This window comes from Salvelinus sp. IW2-2015, linkage group LG8 (genome assembly GCF_002910315.2).
Source record: "Salvelinus sp. IW2-2015 linkage group LG8, ASM291031v2, whole genome shotgun sequence".
In the NCBI taxonomy this organism is placed as follows: Eukaryota; Metazoa; Chordata; class Actinopteri; order Salmoniformes; family Salmonidae; genus Salvelinus; species Salvelinus sp. IW2-2015.
Window position 1 is genome coordinate 17,849,182 of NC_036848.1, and position 22,691 is coordinate 17,871,872.

The window sequence follows — 22,691 nt, forward strand, 5'->3', positions numbered from 1 at the left end:
TGATCCATGGCTCTCCCCATTCCAAACTTAATTAGACTGGACCCACCAGCAGGGAAACCCTAAATCCTCAGAAAACAATGATCCTCTCACTGGAACCAAAGGAACCCCCTTAGACACACCACACATACACATGTTTGACGTGAAGAACACCCCTGCTGTGGTTGATTGACTACAACCACAACAAAACACCAGAAGATATTGAAGCAGTTTAAAGCATACCGTCGAGCGTTAGATCCACAGACCTGACTAATGTCAGAGCTCAACTTTGATAAGTCACAATGGTAAATATTGAAAGAAATCATCAGTTGACTGAAAACGGACAATTCAATTGGTGATATGTGATTCATCTTCTATCAGCTCTAAGACTGATTTTCGAGTGAACTGTCCCTTTAATAGGTGATATGGCTACCAAACAAAGGAATGCAGACTCAAAAGAAAATAGCAGAGCTCAAGGAGATGTAGACTGAGGCCGCATTCTGAAGAAGGGGTGCTGAAAACACACTGATCTGCGCGCACACACCTTTGCATTGTGTCGATCAGGACCGAAAGACAGATGTGGAACATGATATCAGAGGTCAGATTCAAGGCTATCTGTTCAGATCACGCTGAAACACTGCCTCGGGGCAGAGTGGGTGGTGGTGACTGTGTGTGTTGGGGTTGTTCTAGGCAGCTTAAAAGATGGGGCTCTCCAGGTGAAAAGAAAAGAAAAAACGTGTTGCCCAGGGAATCAGAAACACAGGCTGTTTGAATGTTTGAACAACGTCATAGGTCCTCAAAGAGCATGAGCTTCTCACCGTTTGTGAGTCTCACAAATCTAGCGTGAGTTACAATGCTAATGGAGGACCCCTTTGGGCATGGGTGACTCAAGCATGACACACACACATACACACGCAGGTCTTTGTAACACCCCTGTGTGAGATTACTGTACCGGCATAGACTTTAAATGGCTCTCACTCAAGATCAACTGAAAGATAGAAATCCTCGTATTCAGCCTTGAAGTCTTGAGAGAGACTATGTGCCGTGTTTTGAAAAGAACAAAGACAGAGCCGACGATGGCCTGAACAATTGGAAGGAACTCAATACGTATGTTTACCGTGTACATACACTGAGTATACCAAACATTAGGAACACCTTCCTAATATTGAGTTGCACCCCATTTTGCCCTCAGAAAAGCCTGAATTTGTAGGGGCATGGACTCCACAAGGTGTCGATATCATTCCACAGGGATGCTAACCCATGTTGACTCCAATGCTTCCCACAGTTTGCTGAATGGCGTTTGGGTGGTGGACCATTCTTGATACACACGGTAAACCGTTGAGTGTGAAAAACTCCGCCGGGTTGCAGTTTTTGACACACTCAAACCGGTGCGCCTGGCACCTACTAACATACACCGTTTAAAGGAACTTAAATATATGATGTCTTGCCCATTCACCCATGTCTCAATTGTCTCAAGGCTGAAAAATCCTTCTTTAGTTTGTCTCCTCCCCTTCATCTACACGGATTAAATTGGATTTATATCAATAAGGGTTCATAGCTTTTACATGGATTCCACTGGTCAGTCTCATGGAAAGAACAGGTGTTCCTAATGTTTCGTACATTCAATGTAGGTTGGACTATATAGAATTTGAACATATGTATTAGTCTGGTCAGTCATACTAAGAGCTGCACTCATTGTTTCACTTCAAACAATGTCACATACAGTACAGCAATATGTATCTTTACGGCTGAGTGAAAACAGCCACGCTCAGCTTATGATATTGTTAGTCACTTAATGTTTGCCATGAATTTTAAGAACATAATTAAGTGGTAGAAGCCCAACAGAGAGCTAAGAATTCAAATAAGTGTTTTCTTTGTTAATGTTGACCATTCAAATGTTTTCCCTTCAAGCTATTGTTTGTTGACTATAAAATAGGATCATTTCTCTGGTCAATCGGTCAACCTGGTTAAATAAAGTTTACATTTGAAAAAGTTCTTACCAGGGTTGTTGAGCAGGTTATTAAGCCCCTCCTCCAGTAGCGGGTCGACGGGGGAGTCTCGGCCCATGTCCCAGTCCATGTCTCCGGCCTCACTCTCACCATGACCGCTGTCCTTGGTGCTCTGCCAATCAGTGTCCTGAGCGTAAGACCTTCAGGCAAGCAGAGGAAACAGACAGGGGAGCGTCAGGGACAGTGAGAGAGGGCATTTTAGAACCAACGTTTAGGAGTCATATTATCGATAGTCAACCATCTTGTGGAACCTTCACTATGACTGTCATGTCATATTCAATTGTTCCCAAGAATCAAGCTCTTCTGGAATGTGTTGACCTGAGCTCAGTTTAATACTTGAATAGCTTCCAACCCCGGCTCAATGCTGAGGTGCATTGAGCCAGACAAAGGGTGTGCAAAGTGGCATTTAACTGTGCTGAGATGCTCTAAGCCATGCTAAGAGGAATTGTGCAACACTAATCTTTGTCTCCTACTTCATGTACTTCTGGGGGTTTTAACGTTTGGTGATAAAATACCAGAGACTCGAAGACAGAACATGCTCCCTGTCAGAGACTTTATCAGAGCCAGTTAGAGACCCGACAGACCTGAGGCCTCTTTATCAAAGGTGCATACGCACAAAAAAGACTAAACCTTGTGTGCCCCAGTTTTCCCGCAATGATTGGTATTTATCCATTTTGAACCCGACTGGAAAGTGTGCGTATCTCCACGCACAGCTCAGACCATGCGTACACACAACTCCTAGTTGTTAAAGAATTGTATTGCAAGCATATTGTTCTATTGAGGTGTTTGAGGCACGGGAAATAATTCATAATAATGGTGATAAAAACATGAAAACGTAATGATAAAACAGATGCATTTACCACTGGTAAGGAGATTGCATAACAGCATGTAAGTTAATGTTTCTTTCATTATTGTTACCTCCTTTTCTGACATGATTGGTTAGTTCCCGCTACTATACGATAAATATGACCATTCATCCATTCAAAAGCCAAGAATGCTTTAAAGTAAACAGACCAGTAGCCTACTTAAAATATTTGACAGTAGGCCATGGGTAGGGTAGGATAATACACAGTATTTGTGTGCAATAGGAGCGCGACATTGTAGCCTATTTAATCTCAGCGCCTATGCCAAGGCAAGAGATAGAAACACAATCATCTATCGATAAACAAAATATTTAACAACCGTTCGTCTTTTGCATAGAAGTGTGGGCTCTAGCATTTAGTTTTAAATTGTTTGATTAAACAATCAATCATCTGGCAGAATGCATTCAGTGTTTGGCACTCACTGTAGGTGGCTAGCGCCGAGACCCCTAGAGGACGTAGTTCTGCCTGATGCCGTATTACCTCTAGGTATCGACACAGTCAGCCCAGCCAGTAATACACTCGTGTCCCCCATTGACCGGATTTTGTATAAAACATCCTCAATTCAGGCTGCAACGGCAGTTATTTTTTCCCACCAATGAGCCATTAAATCGAGTTAAGGAGGAAACTTTGTAGCAGGAATGAAGGATGTAGGATGTTTTATGTACAAGGCGGTCACCAGTGTATTGCCTACTGAATACATTAAAGTCGGACGTAAGATGACAAACTATGTAAAAGGGATAATAGCGCCTGCTTGCGGCCGGTTGGGTTATGTTTAGTTTGAAAAACTCAGTGCAAAATGTTAAAACATTCTGCCCACACCTTTACAGAAATTTGATTAAATTTGCCATAGCACTTTCATTTAGAAACTGTCATCATGTCTGAGTTCCAATATTTCCAAATCATACAGCAAATGAGGGAGTTTTTGTCAAAATATAAGGTGAATGGAGGCCGTTTTCCAGGTGGGATTTTAACACTCGTTCTCGTGAACAGAATTATACAACAGGGGTCTAATCCTGGATGCTGATTGGTTAAAACTGCATTCCAGACAGTGTCTATTCCACAAATTACCACCGGCTAAAGCTATGAGGTTGAAATGCCTATTTACTCCATCTCACTGCGCAATCCACTGTCTCATCAGCCCAGCCAGGCAATTTATAAACTTGATCTCCACTGAGATGGAACAGAGTAGGCATAGGCATTTCACCGTCATAGCTTGTGGTAACTTGTGGAATAGACACCGGCTGGAATGCGGTTTTAACCAATCAGCATCCTGGATTAGACACACCCGTTGTATAATTGGGAGATAAACCAGGGGGGGCGACAACATCCCAGATAGTCGGCCATGACACAAAACATACACCCCACGTAGACAGATTCTTCATGAAAGCGAAGAGGCTGAACCATATATGAACCCCTCACATACTGTGTATAGAATATAACATTGTGGTCAGTGGATGTGCTGGCTCCTGCCTTAGGGAATGAGTCATGGCAGTGTGGTAGGCACTGAGTCCTGCTCTGACGTGCTCCCTGCCACAGTGACTGACTGGAAGAGCACTTTTGGTATGAGACACTCTTCCTGTTATTGGGCAGACACATACCTGAGCAGTATTGTCTAGCTATATTACCACCCACTGGGCACAAACTGGTTGGATGTCCGGGGGTATCGTCGGATGGGGCCACGGTGTCTCCCGACTCCTCCCGTATTTAATGTGTCGGGGGGCTAGGGTCAGTCTGTTATATCTGGAGTATTTCTCCTGTCTTATCCGGTGTGAATTTAAGTTCTCTCTCTCTCTCTCTCTCTCCTCTCCTCTCTTCCTCTTCTCTCTCTCTTCTGCTCTCCTCTCTTTTCTCTCTCTCTCCTCTCTCTCCTCCTTCTCTCTCTCTCTCTCTCTCTCTCTCTCTCTCTGCTCTCTCTCTCTCCTCTCTCTCTCTCTGCTCTCTCCCTCTCTTCTTCTCTCTCTTCTCTCTCTCTCTCTCTCTCCTTCTCTCTCTCTCTCTCTCTCTCATCTCTCTCTCTCTCTCTCAGTCTTTTCCTCTCTTCTCTCTCTCTCTCTCTCCTCTCCTCTCGTTCTTCTCTTCCCTCTCTTCTTTCTCTCTCTCATTCTCTCCTCCTCCTCTCATCTCTCTCTCGTTTCTCTCTCTCTCTCTGCCCTAGGACCATGCCCTCACCGGACTACCTAGCTTCTGATGACTCCTTGCTGTCCCCAGTCCACCTGGCTGTGCTGCTGCTCCAGTTTCAACTGTTCTTCCTGCGGCTATGGAACCCTGACCTGCTGTTTTCAACTCTCTAGAGACAGCAGGAGCAGTAGAGATACTCTGAATGATTGGCTATGAAAAGCCAACTGGCATTCACTCCTAAGGTGCTGACCTGCTGCACCCTCGACAACCACTGTGATTATTATTATTATTTGACCCTGCTGGTCATCTATGAACATTTGAACATCTTGGCCATTTTCTGTTATAATCTCCAACCGGCACAGACAGAAGAGGACTGGCCACCCCTCATAGCCTGGTTCCGCTCTAGGTTTCTTCTTCGGTTCCAGCCTTTCTAGGTAGCTTTTCCTAGCCACCGTGATTCTACACCTGCATTGTTTGCTGTTTGGGGTTTTAGGCTGGGTTTCTGAACAGCACTTTATGACATCGGCTGATGTTAAAAGGACTATAAATTAGAGGTTGACCGATTAATCGGATTTGCCGATTAATTAGGGCCGATTTTCATAACAATCGGAAATCGGTATTTTTGGATATATACACTGCTCAAAAAAATAAAGGGAACACTTAAACAACACAATGTAACTCCAAGTCAATCACACTTCTGTGAAATCAAACTGTCCACTTAGGAAGCAACACTGATTGACAATAAATTTCACATGCTGTTGTGCAAATGGAATAGACGAAAGGCCTTTGTGCAAGGAGGAGCACTGCCAGAGCCCTGCAAAATGACCTCCAGCAGGCCACAATCAATGTTGTTTCCTCGTCATTTCGACAAATTTCAATGTGATGACGTTGAATCAACGTGGAAAACTGACTGGATTTTGTAAAAATCATCAACGTAAGAGAATTGTGTATTTTTTTCCCACACAAATTTTTACCAAAATCCCTTATTTTGTTCTCTTTTTTTTCCACATTGACCTTATGTTAGTTGACAACTCAACCAAATGTAAATCAAAACTAGACGTTGAACTGACGTCTGCACCCAGTGGGTAGGAAGATTTGAAACAATATTTATAGGGTGCTTGTATTTATTTTGTGTCTTCGGGCAGGTCTCTTTTGAAAAATTGATTTAAAATCTCAGTGGGATCACTTGTACAAAAAAGGATAAATAACAAATACATATGCATGTAAATCTACATTTTTGACAAGTTAAATTTCATGAAAAGATAATAATAAAAGTCAGATTGTCATGTAGCCTGTTGAATCGTAAGCCATCAATACAATCTAAAACTAATGATGCATGCAGTGGTAATAGTGGTCAACAGCCAACTGGCTCTGAAACAAAGGAGGGATAATGATATATGTGGTCGTAGTGGTCCACAGCCAACGGGCTCTGAAACAAAGGAGGGATAATGAAAAGAAAAAGGGAAAAAAGACAAGAAAGAGGAAATGTGCTCACCTGCCAGCGCGCTGGGAGAACTTGTTGCCTCGGAAGTTTGGTCTTGGCTGCAGCTGGCCCTGGTGGAGCAGGGAGAGGAGCTGAGAAACCTGCTGTAAGGAGGCAGGAGATGATGAAAGGGGTAAGGAGACAGTGATATTATAACACAGAAGTCAGAATAACAAACTAGGGTTTTGAGAATGTGCTGTATTGAGGCTGTTGAGTGTATTGGGTGGAGGTGTCAATCGTCAAATGAATAAATATGATTTGTTCTGCGAGGATCTATTCAACCGGTCTCGCACTATGGCAACCCCTAACATTGGGGAGTTCATTTGGAGCAGTTTGTGCTGATATCTTTCTTGTGGATGCGTTGCTAACTCTGGCCTCCACATTCAGAGAGGAAACAGCCTTTGTGAGGTGTACAGAGTGGGTTTGTGTGTGTGTGTGTGTGTGTGTGTGTGTGTGTGTGTGTGTGTGTGTGTGTGTGTGTGTGTGTGTGTGTGTGTGTGTGTGTGTGTGTGTGTGTGTGTGTGTGTGTGTGTGTGTGTGTGTGTGTGTGTGTGTGTGTGTGTGTGTGTGTGTGTGTGTGTGGAGGACTCAGATGGTGGACAGGAAAGCGCTTTACGTAAAAGGCTATTATTCTCTGACCTGTTTCCTTCAGGATGACCTCTGAAATATGGTCATGTGGAGGGGAGGGGGGGGGGGGTCTGCAAAAACCTCCAGCTGGGGCGAGCAGGCGGAGATGAAGGAGAGGTGGGTCAACACTCAGTCATCTTCCTGCGCTTATAATGGAATTTACGTGAGGCCTTAAAACCTTGCCAGACTCTTTGTTCTAAGACTATTGGGCGTTGGCATCGCCGTCTGCGTCTATTCCCCCTCTTGCGTCTATTCCCCTTCAATGACGATGCGTCGTTTGACTAGCACAGCACTTCTTGAGTAGACATTTACAGATGCTGCTTTTCTTTGCTTAAAGTGAGATCAGCAATTTGGACCATTTGTCACTGACGACTCGCGGTGCTTAAATATCAAAGCAGTATTCCCTTACTCTACAGACATATCAGAGCTTACTTTGGCTGGGCTTTCCCCTTAGAGAATAAGAGTGGTCTACTGATTCTTCCTGGCATCTTTCCTTCTCTATATGAGTGTGCTATGCGATATTGAGTAAAAGGATTGGTGCGATTGCTTGAGGGGCATGGGAGTAGACAGGATTACAGTGGCTGACACATGAGCACCTGAATAAACGCAATGCCTTGGCTCCAGCATCATCTGTTAGTTGTCCCCTCAGGCTTCCTATGTAAGCCATACACAAGAGGGGGGAAATTATCTGCTCTCGGGACCTTCAATTTAAATGCATCTCAATTCCTGTAAGTTACACTTAATTACTTAATTATTTAAGTTCGAGCATGTGAAAAAAATAAGGCTTATTTATAATACAAAAGTCTGAGAAAAAAAAAGGTTTCTTTCTGTTATTCGTTAAATGGATATAGGGTATCTAACATGAGAATGACTCAAACCAATGTAATGCATTGCATAAGATATACCAAATGTGCATTCACGTTTGAAGTAATTATAACTAAAAGGTTTGTTACCTGCACTTCGGGAGAGGCAGCAGACAACTCAATGGAGTTCTCTCCGAAGGCAGCCATGGAGAGACGGACCAGATTCCTCAGCATCCGTCTGTGGTCTTCAGCGTCAAGTCCACTTCTGGTATCTGTGTTCTTGGGCCTCCTAAGTGTTGCCACCTGGGACGATGTTTCTGGCACTTCAACGTCAGGGCTAACCTGGATCTCAGAGTTCCCATGTCGCCTCAGGGTACTGGTCTGATACAGTGAGGAGGACGATGAAGGTATTCTTGCCTTACGCAGGGTTCGGTAAGGAGTGGCCGGGGTCCGAGGAAGAGTGCCGTCCAGCTCGATGCTCCCAGGTTTCCTGAGTGTTCTGGAATGGGAGACAGGTAGCGTTGATCCCCCCTCTGGGTAGGCCTGGGAGTGGACTGTTGGGTTCATGGAGTTGGCAACGCTGTACTGCCTTTCTGTGTTTTGCTCTTCAACCACCAGGAGCATAGTGGAGAGGGGCTGGGCTTCGTCATCTTCTGGAGGGTCCTCCCTTCGTCCCCTCAGGACTGGCACCAGCTGGATGTCTGTCTTCCTGATGTTTTTCTGCGGGCGGCGAGGGTGGCTCGTGTAGGTGGACTCGGCCATCCTGCAGTTGTAGGAATGGTTGTCTCTTTTCCTGGGGCGACAGAAGGTGGTCACCAAGGCAACAGCCAGGAGAACCAGGATGCAGCTGGCCCCAAGGCAGATGGCCACCATCATGGTGAAACTCAGCTGACCATGGTTACCAGGGGCTGAGTTCTTCAGATGGTCCCGCAAGTTGATGAAAGCCACCTCTAAGGTGGCCTTTGTCAATAGCCTTGGAGAACCCTTGTCCGATACAGCAATATCCACTTTGAAAGTTTTCCCAATGAGCTCTGTAGCATTGGTCGTGTTAACATACAGTTGTCCGGTGGTGTCATTGAGTCTGAATAGTCCTGTGGGGTTTCCATCTGTGATCATGTAGCTGAGTCTTCCATTCAGGCCAGAGTCTGGATCAGTTGCCTTGATGGTAGTGGCCAGGAATCCCATAAATCCATTTTGGACAGAGCGACCAGTATGAGGATCGGTGGAGCCTTCTTCAGCACCATCCCCTAGTTCTGTCACTATCTCCCCCTTCTCTTCATTGACCAGGACACTCACAAAGGCTATGCCTTTCTTTGGCATCGGCTCCTTGATGACGGGGTAGTTGTCGTTGACATCCTGGATCTCGATGAGTACCGTGGCGGTGCTGGTGAGGGGTGGATGCCCATGGTCTATGGCCTCCACAATGAAGGAGTATGTGGGCGAGTCCTCATAGTCCAATGACTGCTGGGCACTGACTACACCACTGGTGGGGTGGATGGCGAAAGATGCCGTAGGAGGTCCCAGTTCATTGGACTCTCGGATGGAGAAGGACACCCTGCCGCTGAGCTCAATATCCACATCATTGGCTTCTACCTTGAGGACCTGGAGCCCCACGGTATTGTTCTCCTTGAAGGAAGCCCTGTAGTGGGACTTGGAGAACACAGGGGCATTGTCATTCTCATCCAACACATGGACAACTAGGTGTCTAACACATGACAGTGGAGGGTCACCGTAATCCTGGGCAAGTAACGTGAGATTATACTCCATGACCTTTTCCCGATCCAGGGTGCCATTGGTTACGATCATGTAATTGTCGCCATGGATTTTCTTGAGACGGAAGTGGCCTGATCCATGCTGGATGTGGGCGTGCACATTCCCGTTGTCCCCGGAGTCTGCATCAGAGACCATCACCAGTGCAAGGAACGTGTCCTCTGGTGCACCTTCTAAAACAGTTGCCACTGGGGAATCAGGGGGTGTCCAAGTGACGTGGATCCTTGGTGCATTATCATTGACATCCCTCAGCTTGATGTGTAGTTTACAATGAGAGGGGATGGCGTTGGGCCCAAGATCGCGAGCCTGGATGTCCACCTCATAAAAGTGTTTGGCTTCATAGTCCAGTGGGCCTTTTAAAGTCACTACTCCACTCTGGGGGTGGATACTGAAAAGCTTCTGCACCTCAGGTGGAGCATGCTTGCTTAGTGAGTACTCAACCTCCCCGTTGGCCCCTTGGTCAGGGTCCGTGGCCTTGAGGTTGATGACGCTAGTCCCACGAGCTGTATCCTCGGCTAGTTCCACAGTGGGGGTGCTATCCTCAAACATGGGGCTGTTGTCGTTAGAGTCCAAGACGTTGACCCGGACCAGAGTACTGCCCGACCTGGGAGGATTCCCCTTGTCCCATGCCACCAGAGTCAGCTCGAAGGAGGAATGCACCTCCCTGTCCAGCTCCTTGATCACCACCAGCTCTGCCTGCTTTGGCCCATTCACAGCACTCCTTACATCCAGGGCAAAATGCTGGTTGACGGACAGCGAGTAGGTCTGCAGACCATTCGGGCCGGCGTCCGCGTCCACCGCTCGGTCCAGGGGGATCCGCATCCTCAATGTGGCCATCTCAGAGATTTCCACCTCCTGCTGGCTGCTGGGAAAAGTTGGGCTGTGGTCATTCAGGTCCATCACCTCCACCCGCACCCTCAGGAAGTGGATAACACCACCTTTCCTGTAGAGGACACTGAAGGCCAGCTCACACAGGTCCGAGCCTCGACACAGCTCCTCCCGGTCCAGCTGGCCTAGGGTGTCGACAGTTCCATCTCTTACTCCAATGGAGAAAGGCAGGGCTTGACCATGCTCCACGACCTGGAAATCCTCCAGTACCCCGGTCTCGCCTCTCTGACGCAGGTCATCGACCAGACGGCCGACCCTGGTGCCCACAGGCTGCTCCTCCCAGACTTGGTACATGACAGTTAATGGGGCCGGGTCTGAAGACTGGGCTCCAGAACTAAGCCACAGAACCAGCAGTAGAGCCAGCAGCATGACTGTGTGAGATATTACTGTCCTGTCCAGCATTTATAAGGGCATGGCTAACACCCACTAAAAACTACTTATTTCCCCTTCTTCAAGTTAAATAATGATGACTGATGAAAAAACGAAACTATTGATAGAAAATATATCCTTTTAAAATAGCCAGATACAGTAAAAAATTCAAATATTTTAGTTATAAATCGACAAAACATAGAATACATTTATCAATATAAGCCATGAATCAAACTGCTCATCTACCCATATTCTTACACTTTCACCAAGCTCTGAGTATCAGCACAAAATATACCAACAATTACAGCTCAATCTATCAATGAAACAATCTAATATGTTTCCTAACAAAACAGATATGAATTAAAGACTAAATTAAAGACAACCCTACATCCCTTTTATACCAACAACCTTAGAATCCTTAAGTTTAGTCAGATATATAAATTACAGAACCCTACAACTAGAGTGATTGCCTCCCTCTCTTACACACACACACACACACTCACAGCTTACTGCATGAATCACACACAGCTGCTGGCTCCCAGCGTCCAGGTTCATCAGCCTGTAGCTACAAAGTAAAGCAAGGAGAGCACTGAGGAAGTTTGGATCTGTGATGAAACATGCAGCATAGGACCCAGCCAATCAGAACAGGGGGGGTGGAGCATATGCAAATCTAAACTCCACACCCCAAAACAGAACAGTGGGCCCTCGGGAAATCAAGCAGGAGTTGATACAACATTGGAGTGCTTTTAAAGAAATGTGATCCCCCCCTCCGCCTCTGCCCCCAGTCCTTCACTCCTTTTGCCTTGTTGCTTTTTTCCCTGCAATCTTCAAAAAAACATCAGAACCTTGCATTGTGGATCTTTAACTCAGTAGAAATCAGAGTGGGCTTGAAGCGTGGGCCCTATGGGACATTGAGCTGTAACCAGGCCTGCTCTCGACTCAGAGCTCCATGACGTAAGATCTGGGCTCGCGACAGAAATCCTAAACGCTAGATAGCTCTTGCTGATAAATGTGTTGCCACCTCAAACTTGTCAGCCGTAAATGTCTTTTAGCTGGTAAAATGACCCTTTCTGGACTACTTTTCATTTTTTGATTTGTTGTTGTTGTAATATATGGTTTTTGTTGGGTTTCTCAGCAGTAAGCTGCAAATGTTGCTTTCACATAGCACAGTAAAGAGAATCAAATAGGTGCTGCTGTAAAAAGTAGAATCTATCCATACCGAAGGGCTCACAACAACGACACAAACTGCAGTTCCGGATAATATAAACAGGGCAAACAGACCATTATACATCTTGACAATTATAGGTACAGGATCTCCACGATAGGAAATTTTTTTTTTTTTAAAGAGTGTGAAATGGAATAATCTTAGCTCTGCATGTAGAAATATAAAAGTTTAATGTGTGACGGGAAATTATCCAATAGCCTGAGCCTAGAAAGACAAAGTTTGTTACAGTCTGTACGGTTCAAACAACATACAAAACCTGAACAATCAACCTGATCAATCAATGTTTACATGTGCATAATTCTTCTGTTTGCATTAATATAATTCTTATTTTTCCATCTACTATTTGAGGACCTAAAATTAAGGAGCCGTAGGCCTATAAGCTACACCAGAAAGAATAGCATGCGAAGTTTCAAGCATATCAATTCCCCTTCAGCTCGGACATCAACAAACCCATTACTGCACGGGCCAATAAAAGCTTTTCACAGAGTGATAACTCTGGGAAAGATGATGCTAAAGATACCAGTCCCCATAGTACACTGTAAGTTCTCAGAGACACCGTTAAGGGCTTCGGTCACCATACCTCGTAAAAAGCCCAAATGGGCGGCTGACTCCGTCTCTGTGTGGCCAGAGAGAGCAAAGGTCGGCCAATACGATTACGCTCTCTCCCCTAAACAAACAGGAACCGTTTCACACATAAAGCTGCTCTCCGTCAGCCAATTATCCCCATTTGGAGAGCTGGGGGGATTCCTTAACAGTTCTCTCTCTATCAGAGTATACACACACATGCACACTCACACACAGGGCACACACGCAACCACTCCCTGTCCTAATTAACAAAACACCCACCTTCACAGATGTTAACTCCCAACAGTCTCAACCTTTACATCTGTGGGAGGGCGTGTGGTAATGATTAGCAAATCTTCAGTGCTATTTTTTGTTGTTCTACAAAGCAAACAGTAAGAAACGGTCAAAACATAAGTCTTTAGAAGTTTTACAGGCTTCATGTGAAGTCAAGCAGTCAAGAGCACCTGGAAGTGAACTTCAAGCTGGACTCTTAGGAGCAATTGAGTATTCAGAGAGTGGAGAACATCAAGGAGAGAGAAAAGTAGCAAGGTAGTGGTGTGTGTGTGTGTGTGTGTGTGTGTGTGTGTTGTGTCAACCTTACCTACTTAGTGTTTGTGTGCATTCCACTTGTCATCCTCATCACTGCAGTGGAACAGGAGAAGCAATGGAAAGCCTCTTACACAAACAGCCGAGAGGACCATCGGTGACCATTTTGTTAACACTGCCCTTAGGTTATGTAGTCTGATCCAAAGCTTTACTATGCATTACAAACACACATACACATTCCAGAAAAGCTACTGATACACTTCTTTAGAATAACGCTCAATCGCCTTTTTGGCACTCAGATAATTCATCTGTCTCTAGTCCAGGGTTCTCCAACAGGTCGATCGCGAGCTACCAGAACCTCGCAGCGCACCTCTGAGTAGCTTGCCAAACAATTCTGAAAGGGCATGTATTTTTTACGCGTTCCACCTCAAACAAATCGCAGAAGTATCAGACACCTACTATCCAATTACATCCACACTGACATCCCACCCCCAGTTAGCCATAATTGGCTTAAAAAGCCAAATGTAACACAATATCTGCCAATTAATTTCCAGCAATATTGCCCCTGTACAGTATGTGTGGTGCACACATTTTGTTTTGTTTTACCTTTATTTAATTAGGCAAGTTAGTTTAGAACAAAAACAAAATCTTATTTACAATGACGGCCAAACCCGGACAACGCTGGGCCAATTGTGTGCCGCCCTATGGGACTCCCAATCACGGCCGGATGTGATTCAGCCTGGATTCGAACCAGAGACTGTAGCGACACCTCTTGTACTGAGGTGCAGTGCCTTAGACCTCTGCACCACTCGGGAGCCCGAGAACATGTCATCTCCCTGAGGAGGATGAGCTGGCCAATCAGCGGCCTACCTGCATGAATATTTTTTATGACACGTGAACATCATTCTGTTGTTGGAGTCAGCCGACTCCATTCCAACACAGGTAAGTTTCTTTTTAACAAACTTAATTACAATTTTTGGTAAGAAAAACTATTTCACTCATATTATATTTAAGTGATTATAGGTCAAATTGAATAGAAATCTGGAAGCACTGGGCTGTTACTTTAAGCATTGACATGGACTCAGAACATCCAATTCCAATGTTTCTGTATGAATACTTGTAATTTTGTAATTAACGACAGGATTAAGTTAGTGAAAAACTGAAAATTAATCGGATTCAGGAAAATACCAAGACAGTACCTATTTGAAAGCTAGGAACAGATTAAGGAGTAGCTCGTGACATGTTCCATAATATATAAAAGTAGCTCTCATGCTAGAAATGTCGGAGACTCCTGCGATAGTTACTACATACAAATACGTAGGAGCTAAGGAAAAGGAAGAAAACATTTACACACAAAAACACAGCCTCGAGGAGTGTAACATAGTAAGGCCATAGGGAGATTTGGCTCTGGCTTTTGTTGCGCTCTCCTGTTCCACATAGCTGATAAGCAGAGCATGCAATAGAGACGACAGATCAGAGAGGATCTGATGGGCCATTGCTTACTTATCCCCCTCCTTGCCCTCCTAAGCTGTTCTGTGTTTGTAGGCTGGCATCTGACAATACTTGTGGGGGAGACTTCCTTTGTGCTGGTAGTAGTCTGGTTGCCACATTTCTTGTGTGTGAGACTGAAGCATTTCTTCAGCCTTTCCCTCACTCAAACATATACTTCCCTCTCTGTCCCCCACCTCTCACTTTGGAGACCCCCGACAGAGAACAACACACACAGACACAGGTGCCGACCGGGGTTTAGGTATCTAAACATCCTTGTGAAGCGAAAACAATAGGCGGTGATACTTGGAAAAACAGGAAAGTGAGTCGACGAAGCCGCAGAGAGACATTGTGGTTCCAGGGAGAAACCAGCTATTTGACTTGTTGTTGGAAGCTAGTAAACAAGAGAGCAAGGCCAAGTGCAATTTCCCTGCCTCTGTCTAGTCTAGTAGCTGCTGGAGTCTATACCAGACCATAGTGATTACACACACCCACACGTGTGCACATGCATAGGGCGATTCCACATCAGCAAAGTGAACAGTAAAGAGCTTCAAAAGATAGCAGATTGAAGGGAAATGAAAGCCAGCAAATTAGGTATCATATTTCCTGCAGATGTGTGTGAACACACACCCACACTACCCCAGTTGATTGGGAGAACACTTGCCAGACCATGTGTTACACCTCTCTGACCTCTAAAGGTGGAGTGGTTCCTGCCTTTCACCCGGTGAGTCACACAGGGTGACGACCGCGTACACACACAAACTGAACTGCAAACATACTGTACACGCACGTGCATGCCAACATCCGGTCTTGAGAAAGACTAAGTTCACATTTCCAATTCAACACGTTTTGTACACAGACAACATTGTCCACCAGTGTTATGTATTTGTAGATGAAGACACAGTACCACTGAAACATTTGAAGTTACTCTGATACAGCAATGAGGTCACAAAAATCACCACATCCCACAGAAAGCTGGGAAAGTAGTGGGTGGTTACGAGGGGTGTGAAAGTAGACAGAGCAGAATCTCTGACTTCCAGTCATTGGTCGAATCTAGCCTGCACTCTAAACCAGCAGTGGTGTTCAGTAGGAACATATACACACACTATAAATACACACACTATAAATAAAGAGAAATTCCTCTGGTTACTGCTTTGTCAATCACGTTGACAATATGTACTACGTTGTTGGTTAAGGGCCTGTAAGTAAGCATTTCACTGTAAGGTCTACTGTTGTATTCGGCGCATGTGACAAATAAAAATTGGATTTGACTATATTGCATGAATTCACAAAAACATAATCCCTCAAAACAGTTTGTATTAACAGTCAAACAACTCCTCAATATATAAATGTGTTGTGTCCAGTTAAGGGGTCACCTCTGGGCTACATTCAAGTGAATGTTGGTTAGAGAACCACTTCATTTGACCCTCCACTTCCATGCAGAGTGCAGTCGGCAACCAAGCCTCTCCTACCGTCCTGTTAAGGCCCCATGATGACAGAACCAGGACCTCTTCTAGACATCCACGTAGTTTAGTTATGCGCATGTGGAAAAGATTGTGCCACCAGAAAGTACTCACAACCGTTGCCTTTTTCCACATTGTGTTGTGTTACAGCCTGAATGGATTAAATAGAGGTTTCCCCCCCCCCCCCCACACTGGCCTACAAACAATACCCCATAAGGTTAAAATTTGATTTTTGGAAGAATTAATCAAAAATTAAGCTGGAATGTCATGAGTCAAAAAGTATTCAACCCCTTTGTTATGGCAAGCCTACATAAGTTCAGGAGTAAACTTTTGCTTCACAAGTCACTCAATAAGTTGCATGGATTCACTCTGTGTGCAATAGTGTTTGACATGATTTTTGAATGACTACAGAACCTCATCTCTGTACCCCACACATGCAATTATCTGTAAGGTCCTTTAAGCAGTGCATTTCGAACACAGACTCAACCACAAAGACCAAGGAGGTTTTCTAATAGCTCGCAAAGAAGATAACCTATTGGTAGATGGGATTAAAAAGATAAAAAATATTTAAAAAAACACTGAGTATCCCTTTGAGCATGGTGAAGTTATTAATTACACTTTGAAAGGTGTATCAATACACTACAAAGATACAGGTGTCCTTCCGAACTCAGTTGCCGGAGAGGAAGGAAAACGCTCAGGGATTTCCCCATGCCAATGGTGACTAAAACATTTGCAGAGTTTAATGGCTGTGATAGGAGAAAACTGAGGATGAATCAACAACATTGTAGTTACTCCACAATACTAACCTAAATGATAGTGTGAAAAAAAAGTAAGCCTGTACAGATTAAAACATATTCTGTTTTCTGCATCCTGTTTGCAAACAAGGCACTAAAGTAATAATACCAAAACTTTGCAAAGCAATTAACACTTTGTATTCAGGACACAAAGTTATGTTTGGGGCAAATACAATACATTACTGAGTTACTGAGTACCACTCTCTGTTATGGGTATGCTTGTAATTGTTAAGGACTAGAGAGTTTTTCAGGATAAAAAATAAACTGGGTGATGAATTCACCTTTCAGCAGAACAATAACCTAAAACAAGGCCAAATCTTACCAAGAACATAGTGCATATTTGAGTGGCCAAGTTTGAAAATCTATGGCAAGACCTGAAAATGGTTGTCAAGCAATGATCAACAACCAATTTCACAGAGCTTGTAGAATTTAGAAAATAATAATGGAGAAATGTTGCACAAACCAGGAGTGCAAAGCTCTTAGAGACAGACCCAGAAAGACTCGTAGCTTTAATCGCTGTCAAAGGTGATTCTAACATGTATCGACTCAGGGAGTTGAATCCTTATCCTTTTCATTTTTTTTTTTAAACAAATGTTTGAATTTTTCTTCCACTTTGACATTAGAGTATTTAGCGTAGATCGTTGACAAAACATTTCTTATGGCAAACACAGGCTCAGATATAAGCCAACAAATGCACACCACACTCAATCTGGCACACATTCAGTTTGTTCTGCATTCATATAAGGTAGTGGCAGTACACTTTTTCCACTTCACAATTTTTTTATTTAACCTTTATTTAACCAGGCAAGTCAGTTAAGAATAAATTCGTATTTACAATGACAGCCTACCATGGAGCAGTGGGTTAACTACCTTGTTCAGGGGCAGAACGGCAGATTTTTACCTTGTCAGCTCGGGGATTCGATCCAGCAACCTTTCGGTTACTGGCCCAATGATCTAACCACTAGGATACCTGCTGCCCCCACATGACACAACAGCCTGTTTAACCACTATCCCTAAAACATTCAGCCTTGAAAAAAAACATAAATACATCAATACCTCGCCCACCCCAGCCTCGCTTGACCAATCCCCAAGCTATGCTCCGCTACCTAAACATCCTTCTTAGGGACACTTCCACCCTGAGCTTTAAGCTATTGGAGAGATAGCCTATACACAACAACAACAGGCGATGACACGGGCCTGTTTACACCCAAACACTCAGCGGTCTGAACCCACTAACCCTCTGACTATTGTCCCACTGACATTGTTAGAACTTGGCACTGTTTGTTGACATAGCTCTTCCCCCTTGAGCCCCACTCTACCCCTCTGTCCTCCCCCGTTCAACCCCCTCTCTCCTCAGGAGCCTCCTAGAACCAGCTTCCTGCCAGAGGAAGTAGCTAAATCCCATCTGGTGGTCAGTGCCAGAAACATGACTTCCTGCAGCCGGGATGGTGGTGTTGGAACGCCAATATCAAGTGTAGACCGGGGGGGGGGGGGGGGGGGGGGTGAGGGGAGAGAATGTTGTGCGAGTGCACTAATAAGATGGCAGGGGCGTCCAAAAGGTTTGCTGTAGATGGGCGACTAACCAGCCATTTTATACAACAAGAGTGTGTGTGGTTGTTCGTGCATGATAATCATTTGAAAATTAGATAAGAGTAGCTATTAAAAATTTAAAATCAGACCATTACTACTGTTCTAGCGGGCTTTATTACTTAGGTAATGTTGAGTGTAGCACAGAGAATTTCCAATCTTATATTGACAAGATAGTCGAGTGACCGCTCTAACAATGGAAATACATATCCTCAAAGATGGAAGGTAGGCGGCGAGATCGGGTGGGAACATTCTAGTCAATGAGGGCAGATACGCGTGTGAATAACTGACAACTCCGATATAAAATTGTTTCTCAACGTTGACGAATTGCCACGTGTGTCCCCTTGTATCAGTACATTCGTAACCTAAACGTTACAAAACTTCTATTCGATCAAATAAGCCTTCACTTAACAATCAAATGTTTTGTTGACCAAATCTGACACGCTCTCATAGACCTCCATACAAAAACTCCCCACTTGGTCTGCTTATCGCTGTATTCTAGCATGAACAGATTGACGGGAGTGGACCCTCTTGCTTCGCTGTTTCCTCTGTCCAAACCCATGGGGTTCACGACACTACAGAACTTAGAGAATAAAGGCCACTAAATTTCTGTATGTACTGTATGTATCATGGGCACTCTTTGGAGCCAACACCAACTGTTGTCCATTAACCTGCCCTAGGTCCAGCATGATAAATCCTAACAAAATGCTAAAAACTGACACAGCTGTTACCCCCTTAGCTTTTAGCACTAGTAACTGCACTACCCAGGCCTTCCAGCAGCATGAAACAGAGTGGTGACAACACACTGAACAAGGCTGTGCCAAACGAAACAGTTCCCCACACCGTCTGTGATATTGTAACAGCAGCCTGAACAAATCACCCATCGCAGCCCTTGGGAACATCAGCAAAAACCGTGTAGCTTCATTCACCTTTGTTATGGTTTATTGTTTTCCTTGCTGACTGTGGCGTTTGACTTAAACGACAGTGTTCGTATTTATGTGATGACAGAGGACGGAATCTGATATAGCAGGACATGTCATAACACAACTGAAGGGGTTACAGGAAGAGGAAGGAAAAGGTTGTGCTTGACTTTTCTTTTACCTTAGTTTCCCCTGGTAACTTGATTGTGAACACATTCCCACTCATAACGACTTGAGTCATCAAAAACCTGTGGAAAACCTTCACAATATGGTCTTGTTGGCCTAATCTAATAGAAGATGTCAAAAAGTACAGAAACCTATAAGCTTATGATAAAGACTCATGCTAACAAGCAAAAGCTACACCACACACTGCCACATAAGGGTCCCATTGTCGTCCGCATTCCTTTCTGATAATAAGGATGAGCTGATTAGGATAGGATCTAAACATAGATTATCCCCCTCCAACGTCTGCTACTATGGAACTCGGTCATAGGTCCTAATTCTATATTGAGACGCGCTGGCTTACATGTGGTGAAAATCATGTAGGCCTATTGCTTTCAATGAGTCATACAGTGATGTCAAGTGAGACTTGGGTAAGTCATACATTGATGTCAATGGGGGACTTGGGCGACAGTCAGTTGCGCAACGCAAAGTCTCAATTTCAGACTCGGGCCATTGAGAGTAAACACTTTACCTACGGTCTTTTCACCTGGGGGTCAACACTTCCCCTCTGGCTTCCAAGTGGTGATTTAGACAGCAACCAGGCCATAGAAACAGTTAACACTGGACTCTGATCCGGTTGGCTTCTAGCCCCGATGCAACGTCAGGAAGGTTTACCCTTACAGAGAATGGATGACTTCCCCTGAGCTGGATACACCATCCGCCTATCGTGCAGTATGGAGATGGAGACTGAACAATCCAAACACGGACTAATTTTGGTCTGACTAAAGTTCGGGAAACCTTCAGAATTTCTCTACCAATGTGTTTTGAAAAGGAAGCAATGAATCAAGGGAAGGGCGCGAGCACGGGAATACAATTAGGAGCACGTCACAACTCTGTGTTCTACTGTATCTGTGCAGCATACATAAGGTCATTTCTGCAACAAGTATCGTTGTTGCAATTCGTTCATAGGATGTGAATGCATGTGTAGAGTGACATAGGGGTCAAGTGACAGGAGAGAAAGTTGTTAGTGGTTTTAACTTGCTGGGAGTGTCTGGTGAGGGGAGATAAGGTCACTAGGTTCGAGGAGGCTACATGAGGATTCACAATGACAGGAAGCTACAATTATCCCCCCAGATCACTGCTACTTCCACACACACACACACATAACCTAAACTTCCTTGCTTATCCAAGTTACAATCTGTTCAATTGAACTGTTTCTCTCTTAATTTATGATGCACTGACACTTCAGGAAAGTGTGTGGCACTGGCACATGGCATGTCCCAGTATTTCAAAATGGCTTCCTCTCGCATGTCCTCTCCCTTGGTCCCTCTGCATTGTTCAAAGTGAATCCTTAGTTTCATTCCACAGACATCCTAATTCTTTAGCATCAGGTTGATTCGATAATATTAGCTAAATATAAGACAGTTCAAACAGATGCATTCTTCACATGCCTGCAAATTGTCTCTCGAATGGAGTACTTACATTCCACTTAGGATGAGAGAATGGGTTCTGTTATCTTCCAACTGAAAGCAAACGTTTATAACTGACAAAATGAGCATGTAGCTGCAGTGTAAATGATGGCGTCAGTATTTCATGAAAAATGTATCACTGAAATATATATATTTGTATAAACAATGACTAAAGATAAATGTCCAAGTCTCTACCAGAACTGATTATTTCTTTGTCAGTCAACCTCGAGTTTTATCTGGATTTTATAAGCAATTCCTTCACTAAGAGCAGTTGAGGGCATATCAGGACCCGATCGCAGTAAACTCTGGATGAGCTAAATGTTCACAGGACTTCAGAGGAGGAAGCGCCACAGATTTTCTCCATGCTGGCACAAGATACAAACGTTTCCTCTCTTTTTCTTCTCTCTGATTTAATATCTTTCTGCAGATGCATCCCAGTTGTTTGAGGGGGAATGGGATTACTGCTCTTTTGGGGATGCAATGTAGGACTTCCCTGGTCCAAAAAGTTGGGCCCGGACGGAGCTGATGACAATGAGTCCCGAACCAGATTCTTTTTTTTTTCTCAAGGGGGACTTGGACCCAAGTGACCAAAGATTGTTTATCAGCGAAGTTGCTCTTCTGGTTAACTAATATGTCGGCTAGGCCTTCTATAATTCAATAAATTCACCTTATTAGCGTAAAATAAATATGCTATAAGGCTATGCAGAGCCGTGGTCGGGTCCACCTGGGTCTATAAGCTGTAGTTACATAGACCCGAGACCCGATTGAACCTTGAAAGCTGCCCATTATAGTTTTGCAAAATTCCAAAACAGGGTATCAATATAGGGTTAATGTGATGCACATACAGTAGCAATGAGAAATGAATTCTGCTTCTAAAGATCAATACAATACTTGTAAATTAGATCATGATGTTCAGAATGTGTGTGTCAGCTGTGGAACACCGTGCGGAAAAGCTTCATTTCAGACAGGAAGTCCATTGGCACAGATGTCTTTTTACCCACAGTTCTAAGGGAAAATAAGAGCTAATGTGACATCCGTTATGGTGTAACCACCACAGCATCTGTACACCATACTGTTCCTGGACAAACCAGTACACAACAATAGACTAAAGGTTCTTCCAAACCGATCGAAATGACGCATCCAAAACTCAGTCAAACCAATGGTGTTCAATGACAGCCATGCTTTGGGGCAAAGCAAAAGTGAAAGATATGGGACGTCTTACATTTTCGTTGCACTGTCCAACTGAAAAGTTAGAGGGATCTCAATTTTTTACATTTTTACAGCACATCCTGGCTAAGGATCTGTGTCAGCCAATTGAAAGCGAAAAACATGGTGTCTACCGCCTCATTTCCCATCAGTCCACCAGACAACTATGCATCAGCAGTGGTATAAAACTGCCCTAACACCAACACACTTGCTCTAGCACAGGCTAGAATAGCCCGTCAAATACTTATCATTCTAAAAAAAACACCAAGTCCAATGAAACAGATGACAGTCAACCTCCGTTTATTCGTTCAGCAGGAACCATTTCTTCCACTTCACACAGTCCCACTGTTATTATACTTTT

The 22,691-nt window shown here is 44.2% G+C and overlaps 1 protein-coding gene across 2 annotated transcripts in view; it reads right to left on the minus strand.

The window, feature by feature from the left end:
• The window catches only part of pcdh12 (protocadherin 12), a 159,661-nt gene extending 148,192 nt beyond the window's left edge, over positions 1 to 11,469 (minus strand). For both annotated transcript variants that reach the window (XR_011480320.1, XM_023992666.2), the window contains exons 1-3: positions 8,030 to 11,469; positions 6,462 to 6,553; positions 1,977 to 2,125 (exon numbers count right to left, since the gene is read on the minus strand). Coding sequence is in view for 1 of the 2 variants with exons in the window: in XM_023992666.2 (XP_023848434.1) it covers positions 1,977 to 2,125; positions 6,462 to 6,553; positions 8,030 to 10,939 (3,151 nt within the window). In the remaining variant the exon portion in view is untranslated. The remainder of the gene's footprint in view (positions 1 to 1,976; positions 2,126 to 6,461; positions 6,554 to 8,029) is intronic.
• Between the last annotated feature and the right edge of the window lie 11,222 nt (positions 11,470 to 22,691).